Source organism: Eubalaena glacialis, chromosome 13 (assembly GCF_028564815.1).
Source record: "Eubalaena glacialis isolate mEubGla1 chromosome 13, mEubGla1.1.hap2.+ XY, whole genome shotgun sequence".
NCBI classification, from domain to species: domain Eukaryota; kingdom Metazoa; phylum Chordata; class Mammalia; order Artiodactyla; family Balaenidae; genus Eubalaena; species Eubalaena glacialis.
Genome location: NC_083728.1, coordinates 12,857,895 through 12,880,236, shown reverse-complemented (window position 1 = coordinate 12,880,236; position 22,342 = coordinate 12,857,895). Strand labels below are relative to the sequence as shown.

The 22,342-nt window shown below is 44.4% G+C and overlaps 1 protein-coding gene across 2 annotated transcripts in view; it reads left to right on the top strand.

The window, feature by feature from the left end:
- Positions 1-22,342, top strand: part of ARFGEF2 (ADP ribosylation factor guanine nucleotide exchange factor 2) — a 100,879-nt gene that overhangs the window by 12,407 nt on the left and 66,130 nt on the right. For both annotated transcript variants that reach the window (XM_061209714.1, XM_061209715.1), the window contains exons 2-6: positions 3,383-3,413; positions 4,089-4,212; positions 11,603-11,749; positions 12,690-12,869; positions 13,229-13,463. In XM_061209714.1, the coding sequence (XP_061065697.1) occupies positions 3,383-3,413; positions 4,089-4,212; positions 11,603-11,749; positions 12,690-12,869; positions 13,229-13,463 (717 nt within the window). The remainder of the gene's footprint in view (positions 1-3,382; positions 3,414-4,088; positions 4,213-11,602; positions 11,750-12,689; positions 12,870-13,228; positions 13,464-22,342) is intronic.

Genomic DNA, 22,342 nt, shown 5'->3' with positions numbered 1-22,342 from the left:
CATACTGTATTTCTTTTTCTCTTTCTGACTTACTTCACTCTGTATGACAGACTCTAACTCCATCCACCTCATTACAAATACCTCCATTTCATTTCTTTTTATGGCTGAGTAATATTCCATTGTATATATGTGCCACATCTTCTTTATCCATTCATCCGATGATGGACACCTAGGTTGCTTCCATGTCCTGGCTATTGTAAACAGAGCTGCAATGAATATTTTGGTACATGACTCTTTCTGAATTATGGTTTTCTCAGGGTATATGCCCAGTAGTGGGATTGCTGGGTCGTATGGTAGTTCTATTTTTAGTTTTTTAAGGAACCTCCATACTGTTCTCCATAGTGGCTGTATCAATTTACATTCCCACCAACAGTGCAAGAGTGTTCCCTTTTCTCCACACCCTCTCCAGCATTTATTGTTTCTAGATTTTTTGATGATGGCCATTCTGACCGGTGTGAGATGATACCTCATTGTAGTTTTGATTTGCATTTCTCTAATGATTAATGATGTTGAGCATTCTTTCATGTGTCTGTTGGCAATCTGTATATCTTCTTTGGAGAAATGTCTATTTAGGTCTTCTGCCCATTTTTGGATTGGGTTGTTCGTTTTTTTGTTACTGAGCTGCATGAGCTGCTTGTAAATCTTGGAGATTAATCCTTTGTCAGTTAGCAGCAGCCTCTTGATTGGCTTTGCTGCTTCTGTGCTGTCCACCCTCCTCTTTATACTCAAAACTGCAGCCAGAGGGATCTGTCCAAACATAGGTCCGCTCAGGCCCCTCCCCCACTGCCCTCCAGGGGCTTCTCATCATCTGGACCCCTACTGGGCCTTGTGGAGAGGATTTTTCAAATTTTTTTCCTTTAACAAAGAATGTTCTAGAGAGTGCAACAATTCCTCATACTTGTGGGAATACTTAAGTATAGATGAAGAAGACTAAAGGAAATCTGTGATCACATGTTTTGTGAAGATCGCAGTTTCTTGGTCTTCTGCAGTAGGTACTGCTCACTGTGGAGGGCTGTGCCCTGCCCTGCTCAAGTCACACTGGCCCTTGTTCATTCCCATCGGGAAACCAGGGTGCACCTTCCTGTGGTCCTGTCCCATCAGGCCAGGAAAAGAAGTGGGGGGATTCCAGAGCCTGGGTTGTAAATGGGCTCCCCGAGGCCGGATGAGGCTCACGGAGCAGTACGAACACCAAGCCTTCCAGCTATGGTCGCAGCATTCACGCTTTGAATTAATGATGCAAAACCAGTGTTTATATTGTTTCGCATTTATAGGTTACGGAATAATTCGACATGCTTATTTGAGAGCCAAGTTACCCAAGAGGTTACGAACACAGGCTTGGGAGCCTAATTTTCTGGGTTCAAGTCGCAGCTCCGCCTCTCACTAGCTTGTAACCTCTCTGGATCTTGTCTCTTCATCTGTAAGATAGAGCAGTTTGGCCTCGAGCCCTGGTGCTCTGGCTCCGTAGTTGCTCTTTGTTCTTTGGCCGGGCGACGTTTTGCTTGCACAGAACGCGGATGTTTTGTTTTCCCTGTGCTGGTCATAGTCCTGTATCCCCTGCAGTTAGCTTTCTGCGGCCAGTGAATTACTTTCTCCTCCATTCTTCCCTGTCCCTTAAGGCAAAGGTTGCAAACTGGTAGTCTAAGGTCAGGGCAGCCTGCAAACCAGTTTCATTTGAGCATAATTTTTTTTTTTTTTGGCCATGCCTCGCGGCTTGCAGGATCTTAGTTCCCTGACCAGGAATGGAACCAGCACCCCCTGCAGTGGAAGCGTGGAGTCTTAACCACTGGATTGCCAGGGAAGTCCCTGAGCATAATTTTTTTAAACAGTTGAAATTACTTCGAATTACAGTTGGAGTTTTCACTTCAAATCCAGATTTTGACTTCTGGAAAAATCAGAACAACGGGCACCTCTGGGCTCAATCAGCTGGGACTGAGACTCTGCTGCACTCCATGCCCTGTTGGGTGGGGAGGGGTTCCTCCCTGCCCCTGATGTCTTATACCCACCCGTGTCTCTCCAGGAGGTTTCCTGCCTGGCCTCCATAGGTCTTTGGTTTGATTACCCTTAGTGCCTCAGTGAGTAAGTAGCAGTCCTGGTGATTGATTTGTCGACTGGTGGGTTGGCACCAGTGGCATTCTAGAACAGACTATTTTAGAGCTCAGAGGTCAGCCCAGACTCTAACAAAGGCCTAATTGCTTCAGATACACTTAACGTCTAAACTTAACTCTAATAAGGTAGCCATGACTGGAAGGAACCCTTGCATTTGAGTTCCGGCATCAGTGCCCCTCTGACACGTCACACAGCGACAGATGATACTACCACCAAGCAGAGTGTTGACATCATGCATGTTGATTTCTGCAAGCTGAAAGCTTGGCCACCAGCCTCCTGGGCTGGATTTCCCAGGCCACTCCCACAGCCTGGGGCCTCAGCTAGAGGAGGCCAGAGCTACTTCCTGAGTGGATTCTTGTCCCAGAGGAGCGGGAACCTTGCCACAGAGCTCTCTTTAGCAGACCCTGTGTGTCACAGGCCTTATGGTCCATGAGCGAAATGTTTGATATTAGCCATCTGGTGTTCCTCTTCTGTTTTCTTATGTGTGTAGTAAGAGGACCTTGAAAGAGCGGCTTGAAGGTTAAAATTGCCACCTCTAGTGAGTCCAGTTACTCGGTTTTCACTTCCTAAAGGTCAGTCTAGAATAGAGTTGTCCAGGAAAAGGAAACTTGTCACTTCCAGAACTGTGTTCTGGGGTTGCTAGGATAACTAATGCCATATCCAAACCACTGGCCCTCAAGACATTGTGTGAAGAAGGCTGGCCTTTTGGAGGTTATCTGAATACATGGCATTCAGGTAGACCTGTTTCACTGGCCTGCTTTGATAATACCGTGAGCCTGCCAAGCCTGACACGTAGGAATGCATTCGACTAAGTGGCTGTGGGGGAATCTGGCGTGTTTAGGTAGGATGTTCTTGTCTCAATGGCACAAAATCTTGTTTTCCTGGAAATAAGATGATCTCTTTGAGACTGTGACCTCTGAGTGTTGGCACTATATCCATAACCGTAACCATGTAGTTGTTGTACCCTCCATCGTAAAGGTTTATAAATTAACTTTAATTCATGAAAATTATATATGCCTTAGCACAATATAAATGTACTTAATGCCACTGAACTGTACACTTAAAAATAGTTAATGTGGTAAATTTTGTGTTACGCATATTTACCACAACTTTTTTAAGTGCTAAAGAAAAAGTATATATACTTACAGAAAATGTGGAAAAGAGAAAAAGATCATCATCCCCCTACTTAGATAGCTTTCAATATTTTGTTATATTTGTTTTTTTTTTAATATACATATTGCATGCTCCTAACATGCCTTTCTTTCTTCCCCACCAGATGAAATTAAAGCAGAAATAGAAAAGCAAAGGTAAGCCTGGGCACGTTCTCCTTGCTGAAGTGCAGTATGAAGGGAGTAGTAGGTGGTGGCCGTGGGAACCCCTTTCTCTGCATGTTTCCCCATATTTCTGATCCTCAAGGGTGGCACACACTCTCCTAGCACAGCGCTGGGCACATGGCAAGACTCTGTATGTGTTTGAACTGATACCGAGTTAACAGGTTACTGCCTCAACAACTGCATATTTGGAGGAAAGGATAAGGAAGGTCAAGTTAATGCTGTTGTACCTTCTCTTGACAGAAGAGGCAAAGCCCTTGTCTCTTGTATGTCATGCTTCCTCAGGCAGGAGGGCAGCTTGTTCTGTTAAGGGGCTGCTCCTCATCTTCATAGTAATGAAGCCAGTGAGTCCCATTTCAGAAATACAGCTCTGAAGTGGCAGGTGCCAGGATTCAGTCCAGGCCGCTGACGATACAGCTTGCTCATCAGAGACCTTGTTCTCTGCCTGTGGCCCCTTGGTGTTTTTTCCTAATGCATGTGTTTAAACTTTTCATTGTCTAGCCCCACAGATGCAGTTTGCAGGCACTTTTAATTAAATGGTTGCAAGTGGGATGGGAAGTTAGAGTGGGGGGTAGGAAAAGCAAGCTCTTTTTTTTTTTTTTTTTTTTTTTTTCATTTCCCCTCTCCGGCCCTCTCCTGCTTTTCTCCTAGGCTTGGTGCTACCGCACCACCAAAGGCAAACTTCATTGAAGCTGACAAGTATTTCCTTCCATTCGAGCTGGCTTGCCAGTCCAAGTCCCCACGGGTGGTCAGCACATCCCTCGACTGCTTGCAGGTACCATGTTTCAACTTGGTGGTATAAAGGATGTTCTCTCAAGCCACAGGTAGTCCTTTACACACGAGCTGTGCCCGTGACCCCCTGGTACTCAGAATGCTTCCGGAGGTGATGGAGAAAGGAGCATTTCAGCTCATTCTTTATGGAGGTCTTGTGAGGGAGGGAAGAACGAGAGGTCTGACCTCTTTACCTAAAAAAGAATTTGTTTCTCTCGAAGTATTTTGTTGATCTCTCTTATGTATGTTTTCCTAAATGAAACCTTTAGCACTGATTGGAATATTTGGTACATATGCGGGTACATAAGATATTTAATGCTACTTCTTTATGGATGGCATTAATATTCATAATGCCAAGTAGAGAAATAGATATCATTGACTCTCATTATTTGTGGTGATGGTCTGTAAAGTTGCTGTGAACATGGAATTAGCAAATCCTGAAGCATTGTTCCTGGAGGGAATACAGGGCTAGGTTCCTGTGAGCCTCTCTGGTCACGTGTTCATCAGCTGATCAATACATAACTTTATTCTTTGTGTGTTTCTGTTTAAAGACACCTTATTTAATATATATTGTTGATTTGTTAGCATTGAACTTATGGTCAACAGCACTATGACACATGCCTGAACAAAGCTGATCACACGTCATTTCTCTGTAGGGCACACCCTACAGAGACAGCACTAGACAGCGCTTAGCACTGTGCGTGGGGGCCATTTTAAATGGCGAAATCACCAACGAAAAGGACAAAAATGTGAAAACCATGGCAATAAATAGATCACAAGAAAGACACTGTTTACGATATGAGAGGTGAAACAAGAAGGTAGAACGTCTCCTTGTTTGACCTTAGCCAGGATCTTGTGCATCAAGTGATTCAAATTTTTCACTGCGCTGCAGGTGTCTGTAAGTGACCACAAAAGCATCCCAAATATTGATTGGGGACTTACAAATTTTAGTGAGCGGGCACATTCATAAGTACAAACCTGTGAATAATGAGGATCGACTGTACTTAGGGCCATAAGTAACCTTATTATAAGTTACTTTTTACTGGTGAAAAAGCAGCAGTGGAGAGGTTAGGGTGACTTGTCCAACGACGTGCAGATAGTGAGGGACAGAAACAGGACTACAACTTGGGCTTCTTTTTTTTTTTTTTTAATTTATTTATTTTATTTATTTATTTTTGGCTGCGTTGGGTCTTCGTTGCTGCACGTGGGCTTTCTCTAGTTGCGGCGAGCGGGGGCTACTCTTCATTGTGGTGCGCGGGCTTCTCATTGCGGTGGCTTCTCTTGTTGCGGAGCACGGGCTCTAGGCGCATGGGCTTCAGTAGTTGTGGCACTTGAGCTCAGTAGTTGTGTCTCACGGGCTCTAGAGCACAGGCTCAGTAGCTGTGGTGCACGGGCTTAGTTGCTCCGCGGCATGTGGGATCCTCCCGGACCAGGGCTCGAACCCGTGTCCCCTGCATTGGCAGGCGGATTCTTAACCACAGCGCCACCAGGGAAGCCCTACAACTTGGGCTTCTTAATTCCCAGTCCAGCATTCTTGTATTTTTCCTAAGATCTACTCATGAAGCTTCCGGTTACCTCAGAAACATTTGTTTTTAACCCCAGTGGGCAACCTACAGCAATGAAAAGAGCTTGATAAATTTTAAAAAATACAGTGGAGAGAGCCACAATTTACCAGTACTTTCTAGAACAGGAATAGTGCATAGGTTCTATATTATATTGCTTGGAAGCTGTGTTGAAAAAATACCTGGAACCGCGTCTGGGTTTCTTGAGAAAGTGCCATGATTGATTGGTTATGTCTGCTGAGGAACAGGACTGCCGAGTGGCGCTGGGCATGCCACATTTTTGGCATCTCTAGTCTAATATTTACTCTATTAATTTCTCTTGTTTGATATATCTATGCTTGAAAATTGATGAGAGTTTCTTCACAGAAGCAGCTCTTCCAAATGAAAAGCCATTTTCTCATTCAGTATAATTCTGTACAAATTGTCCTATGTGGAACATGTAATGAGCCAAGAATTTTAAAGTGGCAGGCTCAAATCCTACTTCTATCCTAAAATATTTGTTGCTGTGAACATTTTCAGAGGAAATTTGGCATAATTAGCTGTTTTGTCCTCATGTTAAGGTTTAGTTTGGAAGCTGGTGCTGATAGTTAACATTATTGGTGTCCTAAACAATGCCAGTGTATTGAGCACTCAGCCTGTGCTGGGCCCTGTGCTAAGTGCTTTGTCCCCATCATCATGTTTAATCTTCCCAGCAACCACCTGAGGTTCCTACTCTCATCCTCATTTTAGAATCAATGAAACTGAGGCTTGGAGAATAAAATGACCAGCACTGCCAAGTTCCCCTGGCCAGGCAGTGATGGGATTGGGTGGGTGTCTAGGACTTGTTTACCCCAAGCCTATGTTCTTAATCAGGGGTCCTTAAACTACGTCATGAGCCAAATCTGGCCTGCAGCCTGCTTTGGTAAATAAAGTTTTATTGAAACATAGCTGCCTTAATCTGTTCAGACTGATATAGCAGAATACCACAGACTGGGTGGCTTAAACAAGAGACATTTATTTCCTACAGTTCTGGAGGCTGGGGAGTCCAAGATAAAGTACCAGCTGATTAAGTTCCTGGTGAGCCGTCTTCCTGATTTGTAAATGGCCAAGTTCTCACTGTGTCCTTACATGGCAGACAGAGCAAGCTAGGTGTCTGGTCTCTTCTTATAGGGCATGAATCCCATCATGAGGACCCCACCCTCATGGCCTCATGTAAACTTAATCACCTCCCAAAGGCCCCACCTCCTAATACCCTCATATTGAGGGTTAGGACTTCAACATAGGAATTGAGGAAACGCAAACATTCAGTCCACAACACCAGCCATGGCCTTTCGTTGATGTATTATCTATATGGCTGCTTTCCAGCTACTACAGCTGAGTTGAAGAGTTGGAATGGAGACCATATGACCTGCACAGCCTAAATATTTAGCATGTGGTCCTCTACAGAAGAAGGCTGCTGACCTCTGCTTTTAACTATTACCCTGTAGTTCTGGCCTCTTTAATTAAAAATATGCTGTGTTTTCCTGGAAATAGTCTGTTTCTGGAACTCTGTGTACATGTGAGTATGGTTTCTGATGGAAACATTGACGTCCTGCTGTACTTCAGCGACTTGAGTGCAGTACCTGTCTTGAGGCTTTTGGCATGTGGTTAACTCTCTTTTTCAGAACGGAAGTTCTCTGTAATGTGATAGGTACACTAAGATTTCTTTGGTTAGTATACAAAATGCAAAATGTATCGTCCTTTTTATGACATTAGAAAGTGGCTGGGTGCTCCCTGGAATACTGAATGAAAAAATGCATTTCCTCTTGGGGTTTGTCCTTGCAAACCTGTTTGACTGGCTTTTCCCAGTGTGGGTGATGTGACTTCTGCCTTGGAAATGGAGGGCCGGTGTCTAGGAGTAAAGGTTGGTTTTGGCAGGGTTGAAGCCAGCTGCAGATGCATCCACATTGTGCCCTGGACATTTTAAGGAGTCCCTTTTTGAGCATGGAGAGTTGATGGGGTAGCAAAGGTGCTTCTGGGTTTGGTTTGCTGTGAGTACAGAGCTCAGCATTCCCTCCTCCACAGGGAGAAGCCCAGAGCCTTCCCTTCTCACTTCTCCCAAGTGATAAAGATTCTCCTTATTCCTTTCCTTCAGCACCTGGCCGCCACACACTCCCCCAAGGCCAGGACTGGAGGAAGGAGGGTTAGTTCAGTCTTGCCTAAACTAGTGAGTGATCTTCAAGTTTTTCTGGCACATACCAACCACATAAATTATTTTTGAGAATATTCTCTCAGAATATTCGTATATCTTCAATTATAAGATTATATACGGGTACTACTGTTATTAAATTATGTACATTATAAACAATACAAAAACAGACCTTTTAAAAGGGTAGGACAAAAAAGTAGATAGAAACAGACTTCTAATATTTTCTTTCTACGTAAGGCTGTAGGAAACCACTGGTCTGAGCCATCTGGTTCGTACCACAAGCATTATCTTTTTTTAAAAAAAATTAATTAATTAATTTAATTTATTTATTTTTGGCTGTGTTGGGTCTTCATTGCTGTGCACAGGCTTTCTCTAGTTGCGGCGAGCGGGGCTACTCTTCGTTGCGGTGCGCGGGCTTCTCATTGCGGTGGCTTCTCTTGTTGCAGAGCATGGGCTCTAGGCGCGCGGGCTTCAGTAGTTGTGGCACGTGGACTCAGTAGTTGTGGCTCGTGGGCTCTAGAGCGCAGGCTCAGTAGTTGTGGCACACAGGCTTAGTTGCTCCACGGCATGTGGGATCTTCCCGGACCAGGGCTCGAACCTGTGTCCCCTGCATTGGCAGGCGGATTCTTAACCACTGCGCCACCAGGGAAGCCCGGCAGGTGGATTCTTAACCACTGCGCCACCAGGGAAGCCCACAAGCATTATCTTTTAGCTCTTATTTCTAAAAGACTTTGAATTTTTTAATGCACATTTTAAAATCTATTGTAATAATATAAATTGTACCTGACTACATTCTCTGTTAGAAATTTCTTTTAGAACTTTACAGATTAAGGCTGAAGGCCCTTGGACTGCTAGCCCCAAACCCAGTTGCCTATTTAGGTGTATAATTTTCTCTCTCTTTATTTATTTTTCTTTCTTTCTTTTTTTTTTTTTTTAACATAAATGATATCATTTATGATATCATTTTTCTCTGGAGGACCACATGCTAAATATTTAGGCTTTGTAGGTTGTATGGTCTCCATTCCAACTCTTCAACTCAGCTGTAGTAGCTGGAAATGATATCATATATCATTTATACTTGTACAGATTTTTCTGTGGCTTGCTTTTTACAACAGTGTTTTTAATGCCAGAACACTACATGCAAATTGAGGGCATTCCTGTGGACTGATAAATGATATGTTATGCAACCATTTTACTTATCCCTCCCCGTCTAGAGGGGCATTGACAAGTAGCATCCCTGTGCAAGCAGCCTCCTTGGACACAAGTATCAGTGAGCCAGCTGCCCAGAGGCCTCCCTCCTCCGCCCTTCTTCCCATCCCTGCTTCGCATCAGCAAAGAATAAGACAGGAACTTCTACTCTCCATCTCTGTCAGTCCCTCATGGTCCAAGCCACCAGCATCTCCCCCTTAGACAGCTGAGGTGGCCTCGTCATGGGTGCCCGGCTTCCACTGCTGTTGCACTCCAGCCTGTTCTGTACTCAGGAGCCGGGCGGAGTCTTTAGAAATGTATCCCATCGTGTCCATCCTTTGCTTACACCTGCTAGTACTTCCTACCTCACTCACTGTGCAGAGCACCTTCCTCAAGTGAGCCTGCCAAGCACGCTTCTGCCCCTGTGAGAAAAAGGACTGTCTTATCACTGTTGTACCCCCAGTGCCAAAACAACATCCGGTACAAGGAAGGGTGAGAAGGCAGAACTAGAAAGACCCACAGGTTGCAGGAACTCTGCTTTCTTCCGGCCCTGCCTCACAAGGGAGTAAAATTATACTTAAAACCCTTTTCCACTGGAACGGTAACGTGCCCTTTAAGGAGTGCATAGAGGGGCGAATACTTCCAATCTTTTTTATATTTGAATTAAACATCTGTAATTCACCTCCATCTTTGCTTTGCACCATCAGTGTTGGGTTCTGTGGGGCCTGCTTTTCAGCATTCACATTTTAGGAGCTCATAGACCATCCCACTCATAACCCAGTACTCAAAATGGACTTGAGTCCATTAGGAGTAAGGAGTCAGCAGTGTCCAAAACCAGAGCTCATTTACCAGGTGGCCGGCACCAGAGCTTATTTACCAGGCGGCCGGCATTGCCCTCACAGGAGGCCTGCGTGGGGAGCAGCAATGAGAGCAGATGAGGTAAAAGGCATCTGGACTTGTTCTTCAAAAACACACTTGAGCACCTCCCTGCCTCCGTCTGGAGCTCTCTGGGGTTGGTCTTGAGCAGCAGAGTGTGTGCAGGCCTCTCTCTTGCTCACTCGGTCACTCGATCCAGCAGTGTCATATTTGTGCTCTCAGTCACTCTCTTTCCATCTGTTTTTCTTCCTGCTTATTGAATGGCGGCGCTTTCGAGGCTAATGATGGGGAAGAGCCATTGAGAAACGGCATCTGGCCTCCGCAGGGCAGCGCATCTTCCTGTTGCAGTGGTGGCGGCACTGTGGATCGCCTCAGGAGCTGTGTCACTCTGGGCAGATAGATCAAGAATGTGACACGCCAGAAACCAAAAAGATAAAGAACAGAACAGCATTTGTCAGAGTCTTTACTAAGTCACTGGAAGCAGAGGGTGCCTTAGAATTCACAGATCCCAGAGGGCTTGTAGCAGATGAGTGGTTCTTTTTATCTGGTCAGCCATCAGGATAACCCGGAAGGCTTGGAGAAAAACCGATTCCTGGGCTCCACCCGACGAGTTCTGTTAGAGGAAGTTTGTGTTGAGGTCCAGGAATCTGTATTTGTAACGAGTTCCCTCAGGTGACCCTGAATCTCAGCCAGGCTTTGAAACCATCCTGACCTTTGAGTTCCCTTCCAGCTCTCAGATTGTCCCTGATGAAATCCAGGTCAGGAGTGAGGTGGCCCAGGCAGGCAGGTGGCCCCTGTCCAAACTGATCTGTCACCTGACCGAGAGGGCACAGCTCAAGCAGCCTCTCATCTGAAGAGGCTGCTGCACGGGTGACATGCAGTTTGATAATGTAAGTACAGAAGTCAGTTAGTTTTTTTACTTTAATTTTTGGAATAGAAAATACACCAACATGATTCAACATTCTAAAAGAATGAAAGCCTGCTCTACAAAATGTTAGTCCCACCCCTGCCTACAGCTGCCTTAGTTCTCCCTGCGCTCAAGCAAACCATGTTATCATTAGTTTTTTATGTATCTTACTGTTAGAAAAAAAAAAGTTTTTTAGCAGCTTGAGATGTAATTCACATGCATACAATTCACCCATTTGAGGTATACAATTCAGTGACTTTCATATATTGACAGAGTTGTGGAGCCCTCACCACAATCTAATTAGAGACCATCTTTATCCTTAGAAAGAAGCCCCGTTTTTGCTCATCAGCAATCACTCCCTGTTTCCCTGGGATCCCCCCAGGTCTAGGCAGCCGCTGACTACTTTCTGTCTCTATTATGTATAGTTTTTAATCGCTCCATGTTTTCCTCAAGTGATTGTGCGCTGGGGGCTGTTCTACACGTGCCTTTTCCACCGTCGTGGGCTCTTCTGCCATCGGAAGTCAGGCTGGATGCTGCGCTCTCAGGGTGGCTGGGCCCCCTGCGCCCAGGAGAGCAGAGGGACCCGTGGGAACCGGAAGTTAAAGGCCGAGCCCACGGCCTGCCCCTTACTGCTGTGGGCGGCCTCCGCCCTGGCCTGGCAGAGACTTCTCATGTCTATGATTTCTGTGTTTAGAAACTCATCGCATATGGGCACATCACCGGCAATGCCCCCGACAGTGGAGCCCCCGGGAAGCGGCTGATTGACAGGATCGTTGAAACCATTTGCAATTGTTTTCAAGGCCCTCAGACCGATGAAGGAGTTCAGTTACAAATAATTAAGGTATTTCTGTCTGTCTGCCTGGTCTGGATTTTAAATGAGAAAGCTCATCGCCCTTGGGAATTTGGTTTTCTAATTTACCATGTGTTAGTTGTCTCAGGAGGTGCTGAGCTGGAACAGAAAAATGTAAGCATCACTTAGATCTTTTGTTAAGTGTCAGAACTGATTAGCGTGGACTGAGACAAGAAGAGTGGAACCAGGTGTGTTTTTAAAGTAAACAGTTCTGCTAATAACTACGTAAATTGCTTGTGAATTAAACCAACTTCAAATCCTCTGCTCTTTCCCCTCGAAATTCTGGATTCCCAGACTGCCATTTCTCAGCAGGTCCTCGTGTTGATATTTTTATCACCAATTTGCCCCTGTCCTCCTACCCTCCCTTTCCTTCGCGCTGTTCCATTTCTGCTGCCAGGAATGGTTTGGCATGGGGTGGTCCCCTCTGCTTGTCAGAGAACGGATCAGGATGGGTGTGGTCAGTGTTTCACATCTTCAATCCTGGATGTATTAGCTTTGTGAGGGAGCTCCCTGTTAGCCACACCTTTCCTGAAGCTCCCTTGAAAACCCACCAGGGAACTCGGAAACTGACCCTCTCCCCCGCATCAAAACATGTATATTTTGTGATTGGCGTAGGTGAGATCAAGTTGGAGCACTTTCCCTCCTGAGAGAAGTGTCTGTATTTTTGGCTTTTTAAAAAGTAAACTGGTAGCCCACTTCAACACAACTTATGTACTTTAAATAACTTGTATTCTATGGAGTTAATAATTGTGTTTAAACTCAAAGCAGTAGGGGGTTGGCTTTTGGTACTAATCATCCAGTTTAGTTTGCGGAGCCATCTTCTTAAACCAAACCAAATTAAAAACAAAGCCAAACCCTGTAGAAAAGTTTGGCTGTGAGAGGATGGGAGGTGGGTGCTCGTGAAGGTGAAGATTGCGGATTTCTGTTTTAGGCTCTGCTGACTGCGGTGACGTCCCCACACATTGAAATTCACGAGGGTACTATCCTGCAGACGGTCAGGACATGTTACAATATCTATTTGGCCAGCAAAAATCTCATCAATCAAACCACTGCCAAGGCTACTCTTACTCAGATGCTGAACGTCATTTTCACCCGCATGGAAAACCAAGTGGTGAGCGGTAGCAGTTATCAGCTGCTGGGGGGGGCGGGACACCATCCCATGCTGTGAACTGTTTCATGTGTGGCCTCGGTGCTTGGTGAAGATTCATAGCATTTTAAAATCAGTCCCTTCCTCCTCTGAGTGCTCCGCACTCTGTTTTTATCCTGCTTTAAAAAGCAGAGAGAGAATCTAGCATGGGTTTTGAAATTTGCATTCAGAATTTGCTTTGAGTTTGCTGAAGGAATTTATTTCCTTTTTTAAATTCTATCCTTCTGTTTGGAAATTTTTTATGCAACAGGCTGGCGTATTTTCTGTTCCTTATCAAAACGCTGGATCCATTTAGATTGAATCCCTTTTTCGTTGCCTTTCAGTTGCAGGAGGCCAGAGAATTGGAAAAACCAATCCATTCGAAACCCCAGTCCCCTGTGATCCAAGCTGCAGCAGTGTCCCCAAAGTTCAGTCGTTTGAAGCAGAGCCAGGCACACAGCAAACCAACAACTCCTGAGAAGACAAATTTAACCAATGGTGAACATGGCAGGAGTGGTTCTGGAGAAGTGAGCACAGAGAATGGAGATGTGCCCAGAGAGAGAGACCCGTCGCTATCAGGTACGGCCCGTGCGCTTCCCTGTCCATCCTGTATCCGAGGGGCAGGTGAAAGAGTTGTCTGGTGTCATCGCAGGAAACCTCTGATAGCAGCTCTTCTATCTCTGGGCCTCCCCCTTGACTTCCCTTTCACTTTTCTCTTACGAACCACAGCCAGTGAGGCATGGTGTCTCAGATCACGTTGTCAGTTGTGCAGTTTTCTTTGGATAGTTCCTGGAATGTATTGAATCTAGCCACTGCTATTTGATGTCAGCTTCAATGCCATGGGTTCACTTTGGAGCATTTGTCTCCCAGGAGTTAATCGTTTGGGTGGTTGATCGTTCAGTGTCTGTTTTATCTCCCAGAGGAGGACAAGGACCTCCTCTGTCATGTATCCACAGGATCTCCGTGCTTTGCCCACTGCCGGACAGTTAGTTGCTATTTATGGACATCTGTGAAGGGAGCCAGAAGGTGGGTGGGTGGGTGGATTCACAGAGAAACAGATAAACAGATAGCTTTGTTTTCTTCTTCTGAGACCAAGTACACTATTTGGTTGTGTTTGCTTTTTTAATTGAAAGAGATATTCCACACCTGATGATAGTCTTAAAGTAAGTAAAACATTAGGCATGAAATTTTGGACTGGGTTGTCATATATTTCTGAATGTTTGCATCTCTCTCTGGGCAATTTGTACAAACCAGATCCTAAGTTCATATATTTTTCAAGAATGTACCTTCTTCCCAAGTGATTCTGCCAAATAATTCTTCGCTCTAGCTGACGGCTCTACGGTGAAGTATCTGACCCGCCTTTTTTTTTTTTTTTTTTAATGTTTTTTTATTGTGGTAAAAGTCACATAATATAAAACATACTGTTTCAACCATATTTAACTGTACAATTCAGTGACACTAAGTACATTTCACATCGTTGTGCCACTCTCACCATCATCCATCTCCCGAAATTTTCACCTTCCTGAACTGAAACTCTGTCCCCATTAAACACTGACTCCCCATTTCCCCTCCCCACCCCCTGGCCCCTGGCATCCAGCAGTGTACTTTCTGACTCTATGAATTAGACTATTCTAGGTATTTCGTATAAGTGGAATCAAACAGTATTTTTCTGCACCTACTGTATATTGGAACGCATTTTTAAGGTTAACTTAATATACGTCTACAAACAGATTGTGTTTTTTTTCTCCCCTGTGCTATACAGTAGGTTCTCATTAGTTATCTGTTTTATACATAGTAACGTATATATGTCTGACCTGCCTTTATAATTGGTGTCATATCTTCTTCTGCCCCATTATTGGTAATGACGTCTGTTGGTGGTATGTTGCTACCAGAGAGACCATACTTGAGCAGTTTTTGTTCATCTGTAATTTACCAGTACTTGGCACAGGTAGGAACAGACCCAAGTGTTGTTGCTGGAATGTTGTTCTGTATCAGTTTACCCAAGGCAGGGATCAAAGAAAAAGTTGCCACAAAGAACTGCATGTGTGTCTCGTGTGAACACTGTTGCAGGCTACTCAGTCGCACTGTCATGTGTCTTGGAAGGTGCTCAGGAAGTCCCGGCCCACCCTCTGTATGTGTCATCATCTTTGCCTTATTAACTCTCAGGGCAAGGAGAGGCAGGTTTTTACTGTAACCTTTATCAGACTGTGTTCAATCAATAAATATTAATATTTAAACAGACCGTAGTAAGCATAGCTGTGCAGATGTAAAAGCAAGTCTCTCTGAGCTGTAAGAACCTCCTTCCACTACAGCCCATTTTCCACAAGGCAGCCAAAGTGATCTCTTAAAAGCATGAATTAGATCACCATCCCCCACCCCCTGCTTAAACCCCTCTGATAATTTCCCATCCCGTCCCATTCAGAGTGAAGTCTATGCCTGCCCCATCCCCACAGCTTCCAAGGCCCTGTGTGCCCTGGCCCTGCCCACCACCCTATACCTTTCTTTTACTTCCTTTCCCCTTGTTTGCGATAGTGTTTCTGGTTCTTGAAAGTGTGGTGCTTGCTCTTGGTGCCTTCGCACTTACTGTCCCTTCCTTGTCCCCCCGCTTTGTCTTCAGGTCTCTCAGTTCTAACTGATCCCTCTCTCTGAAGCTCCCCATCACTCTGTCCCATCATCCTCTTTTATTTTCCTCATAGCACTTTTTTTATTTCATCCTTTGTAAGGTTACTTTATTTTGCTTTTAGTCCAGCGGCAGATTTTTAAAATATATATAATTTTATTTATTTTTTGGTTGCATTGGGTCTTTTTTTTTTTTAACATCTTTATTGGAGTATAATTGCTTTACAATGGTGTGTTAGTTTCTGCTTTATAACAAAGTGAATCCGTTATACATATACATATGTCCCCATGTCTCTTCCCTCTTGCGTCTCCCTCCCACCCTCCCTATCCCACCCCTCTAGGTGGTCACAAAGCACCGAGCTGATCTCCCTGTGCTATGCCGCTGCTTCCCACTAGCTATCTGTTTTACATTTGGTAGTGTATATATGTCCATGCCACTCTCTCACTTTGTCACATCTTACCCTTCCCCCTCCCCGTATCCTCAAGTCCATTCTCTAGTAGGTCTGCGTCTTTATTCCCGTCTTGCCCCTAGGTTCTTCATGACCATTTTTTTTTTTTTTAGATTCCACATATATGGGTTAGCATACGGTATTTGTTTTTCTCTTTCTGACTTACTTCACTCTGTATGACAGACTCTAGGTCCATCCATCTCACTACAAATAACTCAATTTCATTTCTTTTTACGGCTGAGTAATATTCCATTGTATATATATGCCACATCTTCTTTATCCATTCATCTGTCGATGGACACTTAGGTTGCTTCCATGTCCTGGCTATTGTAAACAGAGCTGCAATGAACATTGTGGTACATGACTCTTTTTGAATTATGGTTTTCTCAGGGTATATGCCCAGTAGCGGGATTGCTGGGTCGTATGGTAGTTCTGTTTTTAGTTTTTTAAGGAACCTCCATACTGTTCTCCATAGTGGCTGTATCAATTTACATTCCCACCAACAGTGCAGGAGGGTTCCCTTTTCTCCACACCCTCTCCAGCATTGATTGTTTGTAGATTTTTTGATGATGGCCATTCTGACCGGTGTGAGATGATACCTCATTGTAGTTTTGATTTGCATTTCTCTAATGATTAATGATGTTGAGCATTCTTTCATGTGTGTGTTGGCAATCTGTATATCTCCTTTGGAGAAATGTCTATTTAGGTCTTCTGCCCATTTTTGGATTGGGTTGTTTGTTTTTTTGATATTGAGCTGCATGAGCTGCTTGTAAATTTTGGAGATTAATCCTTTGTCAGTTGCTTCATTTGCAAATATTTTCTCCCATTCTGAGGGTTGTCTTTTCGTCTTGTTTATGGTTTCCTTTGCTGTGCTGCATTGGGTCTTCGTTGCTATATGCGGGGTTTCTCTAGTTGCGGCGAGGGAGGGCTACTCTTCATTGTGGTGCATGGGCTTCTCATTGTCGTGGCTTCTCTTGTTGCAGAGCACAGGCTCTAGGTGCAGAGGCTTGGGTAGTTGTGGCTCGCGGGCTCTAGAGCGCAGGCTCGGTAGTTGTGGTGCACGGGCTTAGTTGCTCTGCAGCATGTGGAATCTTCCTGGACCAGGGCTCGAACCTGTGTCCTCTGTATTGGCAGGCGGATTCTCAACCACTGCCCCACCAAGGAAGTCCCCTTCATAGCACTTATTACTACCCCACATCACTGAAGAGTTTGTGTTCACTTGCTCCCGGTCTAAGACCTTGGCCACCCTGTTCACCACTATATTCCCAACACCTGGTCTGGTGCCCAGCACACATATTCAGTAAGTACATTTTTTTAACTTAAAATTCTGTTCTAACAAAGTATGCTTTACACTTAGTATATTGCTGTGGATTTTGTTGCCAGTATGATATACCCCGTGAGGCTTCTCCCAAGAACGTGGGCATCAGATTGCCTGTAGAAATCACAGCGCAAACCTGCAAATGGTAGGTCAGAATGGAGGTGCACCGTCACCCTTACAAAGAGTGACGGGCTTCCAGTTCTCCAGATGTGGCTCTAAAGAAAGAACGAGTCCTTCAGGAGAACCGCTTGAGGAGCCTGGGAGGCCTGGGAGGAAGGGCAGCCTGCGAGGCAGATGGGGGAGGTGCCGGCCTGGGGGACACTGCACCCCAGGGTAGAGTCCAGGCTGCCGAGGCCCCCAGGCTCCAGTGCCTCTGTGACAGAGGACACATCCAGCTCTCCTGCGGGTTCCATCCTGTGGAATGGCCGTCACGTAGCCACCCCTGGCTAGGCAGTCACTGTGCCAGGCGTGGGGCTCGCTACCTGGGTGCTCCACATACGTTGTCCTGCTTTACTGGGAACCCTTCCTGGGCCTTCTTGGGATAATGTGCCTCCCAGTGAAATTTGTGTGGATGACAATTCACCGACAGACCAGAGCATCTTTTTCCCCTCAGCAGTTTTTCATCCCGAGTTGATAAATCGACAGTTTGTTAGTCTTATTGGCCTGACCAAGAAGTGGATCAGATAGCTCTTTGTAAATTCGCAAAATGAGATTTTTGAGCCTGTGACGTACTAGCTTATGTGAATTTTAGGGCATGGCCAACAGCCTTCCCTTGGGACCTCACCCCATTTGTCCATTCACACCCCTCCAATGGCCCAACTATTCTTGTCAATTTTTTAAAAAACAGCTTGATTGAAATACAGTTCACATTCCATAAATTCACCCGTTTAAAATGTACAGTTCAGTTCTTTTTAGTATGGTCACAGAGTTTTGCAACAATCACCACACAGTTTTAGAGCATTTTTATCACACCCAGCCCTGTACCCACGAGCAGTCACTTCCCCTTTTCTTTTAAGTTTATTTTTAAGATTCTGACTCTTTAACTCCCAGCATTAGACTTTAGCATTTTTACATGTATACAGCTAATATATAGCTGTTGTAGGTACAGAGTTACCAGTGTGTTCACAGATTTCTTAGCTCACTTTTTTCATCTTGCAACCCATTCTTTAAGGGAAAAACAACCCAACTCTTAGGTACTACAAAATAGAGAAAATGTATCCTCCCTCAGCCAGTGTGGGGGTTCTGATCACACAGCCTGGGTTCAGATCATGACTGACCACTTAGTAGCTTGTGGCCTTGAGCAAAATCTTTAACCTCTCTGAGCCTCAGTTTCCTCATCTTTAAAATGAGAATACAACTGGTACTTACAGTTTTGTGAGAATTAATGAGAACAGTGTCTGGCACTTAGGGCTCTATAAGTGTTTGCTGTTATTATCTTTCACATAAGTGAAAGCTTAAAAAATGAGTTAGTTTAGAGAAAAAAATTACAAATATTTCAGATGGTAATCAGACGTGAAGATAATGGAAACAGTGCAGTAGGATAACGTGAGTCTGTTTTCCACGTTAACGATACCAGATCCTCTGCTTTAGGAATTTTATTATTTTTGTCGACCAGAAAAAAAACAAGGGTCTGGGGAATTCCCTGGCAGTCCAGTGGTTATGACTCCACGCTTCCACTATAGGGGGCGTGGGTTCAGTCCCTGGTCGGGGAACTAAGATCCCGCATGCTGCACGGCGCCGCCTGGCCAAAAAAAAAAAAAACTAAAATAGCTTTAAACAAACAAAGTTCTCAGGCTAACACTTTATCAAAACAACAAAATGTACCCACAGGTCCCCCTTCTTTCTGACTTGTTTTTGACACAGCCTGCTTTACAGGGAGGCTTTGCAGCTCATTGGTTTATAGCATTTTTATTAGCTGTGTAATGGACATTTATTTTGGGACAATAAGTTGTCCAATGTATTTCATACATTTGAGGAACCGTATTGGTATTTGGCCAGAATGTGACAGCAAACAGCTTTGTGCCTTGGTTTTTCCCTTTCGTTTTCTTACGCGTTACCAAATGCTTAGATGCTGGACATCACCAAAGCCTCGTTTCTAGGAAACAGGTGTATGTCATATTTCATTGTCACCACATGCACACACTTGCCCCTTCTAACTCCAGGTCTCCCTTCTCCCACTCTACTTTTTCCCTAGCATGTAGCAGTGTAATTTACTTATTTATTATCCCAGCTAGGATGTAAGCACCATGCGAGTAAGGATCTTTGACTGACTGATTAATTTTTATTTTTTTAATTGAAGTATAACTGACTTACCACCTGGTATTAGTTTCAGGTGTACAACATAGTGATTTGATATTTTTAGAGGTGACAAACTGTACACAGTTATCACAATATTATTGACTGTGTATCCTGTGCTGTGCATTACATCCCTGTGACTTATTTATCTTATAAGTGGTAGTTTGTACCTCTTAAGCTCCTTCACCTATTTTGCCCCATACCCCACCCCCCCTCCCCTCTAGCAACCACTAGTCTGTTCTCTGTATCTGTGAGTCTATTTCTGTTTTGTTATATTTGTCCATTTGTTTTTTATATTCCACATATAAGTGAAAACTTAAAGGATTTGTCTTTTTCTGACTTATTTCACTTAGCATAATACCCTCTAGGTCCATCCATGTTGTCACGAATGGCAAGATTTCTTTCTTTTTTATGGACTAAAGGACCCCTAGCCGAGTCACGTCCCTTCTAAGGAGCCTTCCTGGAAGCCTGTGCCATCCCCGTTACTTAGGCTTGCCCCTCATTGGCTAGAACTGGGTCACATGGCCACCCTTTCTACTAGGAAGGCCAGGAAACGTAGGCACAGCCCCTTCCGAAAGGAAGAAGGATCTGAGTTAGGTAACTGGCAGTGCCTGCCTCGGGGGTTGTTGTCTAGCTGGCTAGGGAGGGGGTGGCAGCAAGGGTTTCTCCAATCTGAACCTAGTCAAGGTGTCCATCTTATTTTACTTGGGGACAGAGTCTGTGAAACAGGTAGGGTCTGGTACCTAAATCAGTAACGGCCAGGTGGTGGCCGCTGGACTTCCCCGCAAACCAGCAAAACCAGTGTTTTTTAAGTGTACTCTGAACTTTGCAAGGATTTGATTTGATTTGGTTGTCTCACATTTTCACAGCAGGCTTGAAACTTAAACACAGCAGCCTTCTTAGTGGTCGTTGCACCATCCAGGAAAGCCTCTTCTGAGTCCTGCAGGCTGTCATGTCAGCAGGGGAAGCGGCCCAGGGTTCCTGTGTGGAGTCCTGCTGCTTCTGGGCCGCTAGTGGGATTCCTCAGCAGCAGCTGCCTCTGCAGGAAGCTTCCGCGGGAGTCTGGACTTCCTGACTCCCCCACCCCTTCCTAGCCTGAGACTTTTAATTTTGAATGGGTGCTGGTATGGATCCAGCCTGTCAAGGAAAATAGGTTAAACACTCTTATCCCTCAAAAAAATGGTGATCCTGATGCTGTTTAAATGGAAAAACGGCAGTGAAGGAAAGGGGAGATCCACGTTGAAATGGAAATTTTACTTTTTTCTGTAGGAGTGAAAGATAGTGAAGGCTTTAGCTAACTGAAAGTGCTTTCAACATGGCTAGTTGGGAAATTCCAATATGGACTTAGTCTCCAGGGCCAGGCAGATGGCAGAAACGAGAAAGCTTCTATCACCAGGGCATCGTGAACGTCTTAATGCAATTAGCGCTCTACATATAAAACACACAGGCCTAAGAAAAATTAACGTTTGAGTGCTGTTCTTTTCAGGCATCATTTTAAACGCTTTACGTGTTTTATCTTATCCAGTTCTCACAAACCCTGTGAGGTAGGTGCTGTTGTAATCATCCTTGTTTACTGCTGAGGAAACCAAGGCTCGGGGCAGTTACTTAAGTTCCCACATTGGGAAGTGGTAGAGCAGGATCTGAACCAGGCATACTGGCTCCAGAGCCCTCACTCTTAATCACCGTGTTGAGGAACATTTTCTCTCTGAGGTTCTTAAAACACCCTACCCTGTCAGTCTCCCATTTTTACCACTCTTGTCAGAGACGTGCTACTAGGCATGTGTTCCTTTCCTACTCTCTGTGCTTGACCTCAATGGAGGAGAGACAGTTGGGAGTGGCAAGGAATGAGGCAGCAGGACATCTGCAAGTTCATGCCCTGGCTAAAGGGGACAGCTGCTCCTGGTTCTAGCTGGTTGGGGCCAGTGTTACCAGATATTCTTTCTTTTTTTTTTTTTTTAAATAGAAGCGAGATCTGGATTTTTATGACATGTCTCCCAGTTTTTAAATGTTCACAGCTAATTCAGAAGTTTTAGAAAGCAGTGCATAGGCACAGCAAAGGAAGCAATCAACAGAGTGAAAATGCATCCTATGGATTGGGAGAAAATATTTGCAAACCATATATCTGATAAGGGGTTAACATCCAAAATATCTAAGAAACTCATACAAGAGTAAAAAACCACAAATAACCCCATTGAAAAATGGGTAAAGGACCTGAATAGACATTTCTCAGAAGAAGACATACAAATGGTCAGCAGACATTTTAAAAGGTGCTCAACTTCACTAATAACCAGGAAAATAGAAATCAAAAGCACGATGAGATACCACCTCATGTCTGTTAGAATGACTTTCATCAGAAACAGTTGGAGAGGATGTAGAGAAAAGGGAACCCTTGTACCCTGTTGGTAGGAATGTAAATTGGTACAGCTGTTACAAAAAAACAGTATGGAGGGGAAAAAAAAAACAGTATGGAGGTTCCTCAAAAAATTAAAAATAGTAATACTTTATGATCCAGCAATTCTGTTTCTGAGTATGTAACCAAAGGAAATGAAATCAGGATCTTGAAGAGATAATCTACACTCCCATGTTCACTGCAGCATTATTCATGATAACCAAGATATGGAAACAACGTAAGTGCCCATCAACAGATGAATGGAAAAAGAAAATGTGGTTATATACATACAGTGAAATATTATTCAGCCTTAAAAAAGGATATCCCGCCAGTTGTAACAACATGGATGGACCTGGAGGGCATTATGCTAAGTGAAAGAAGCCAGTCA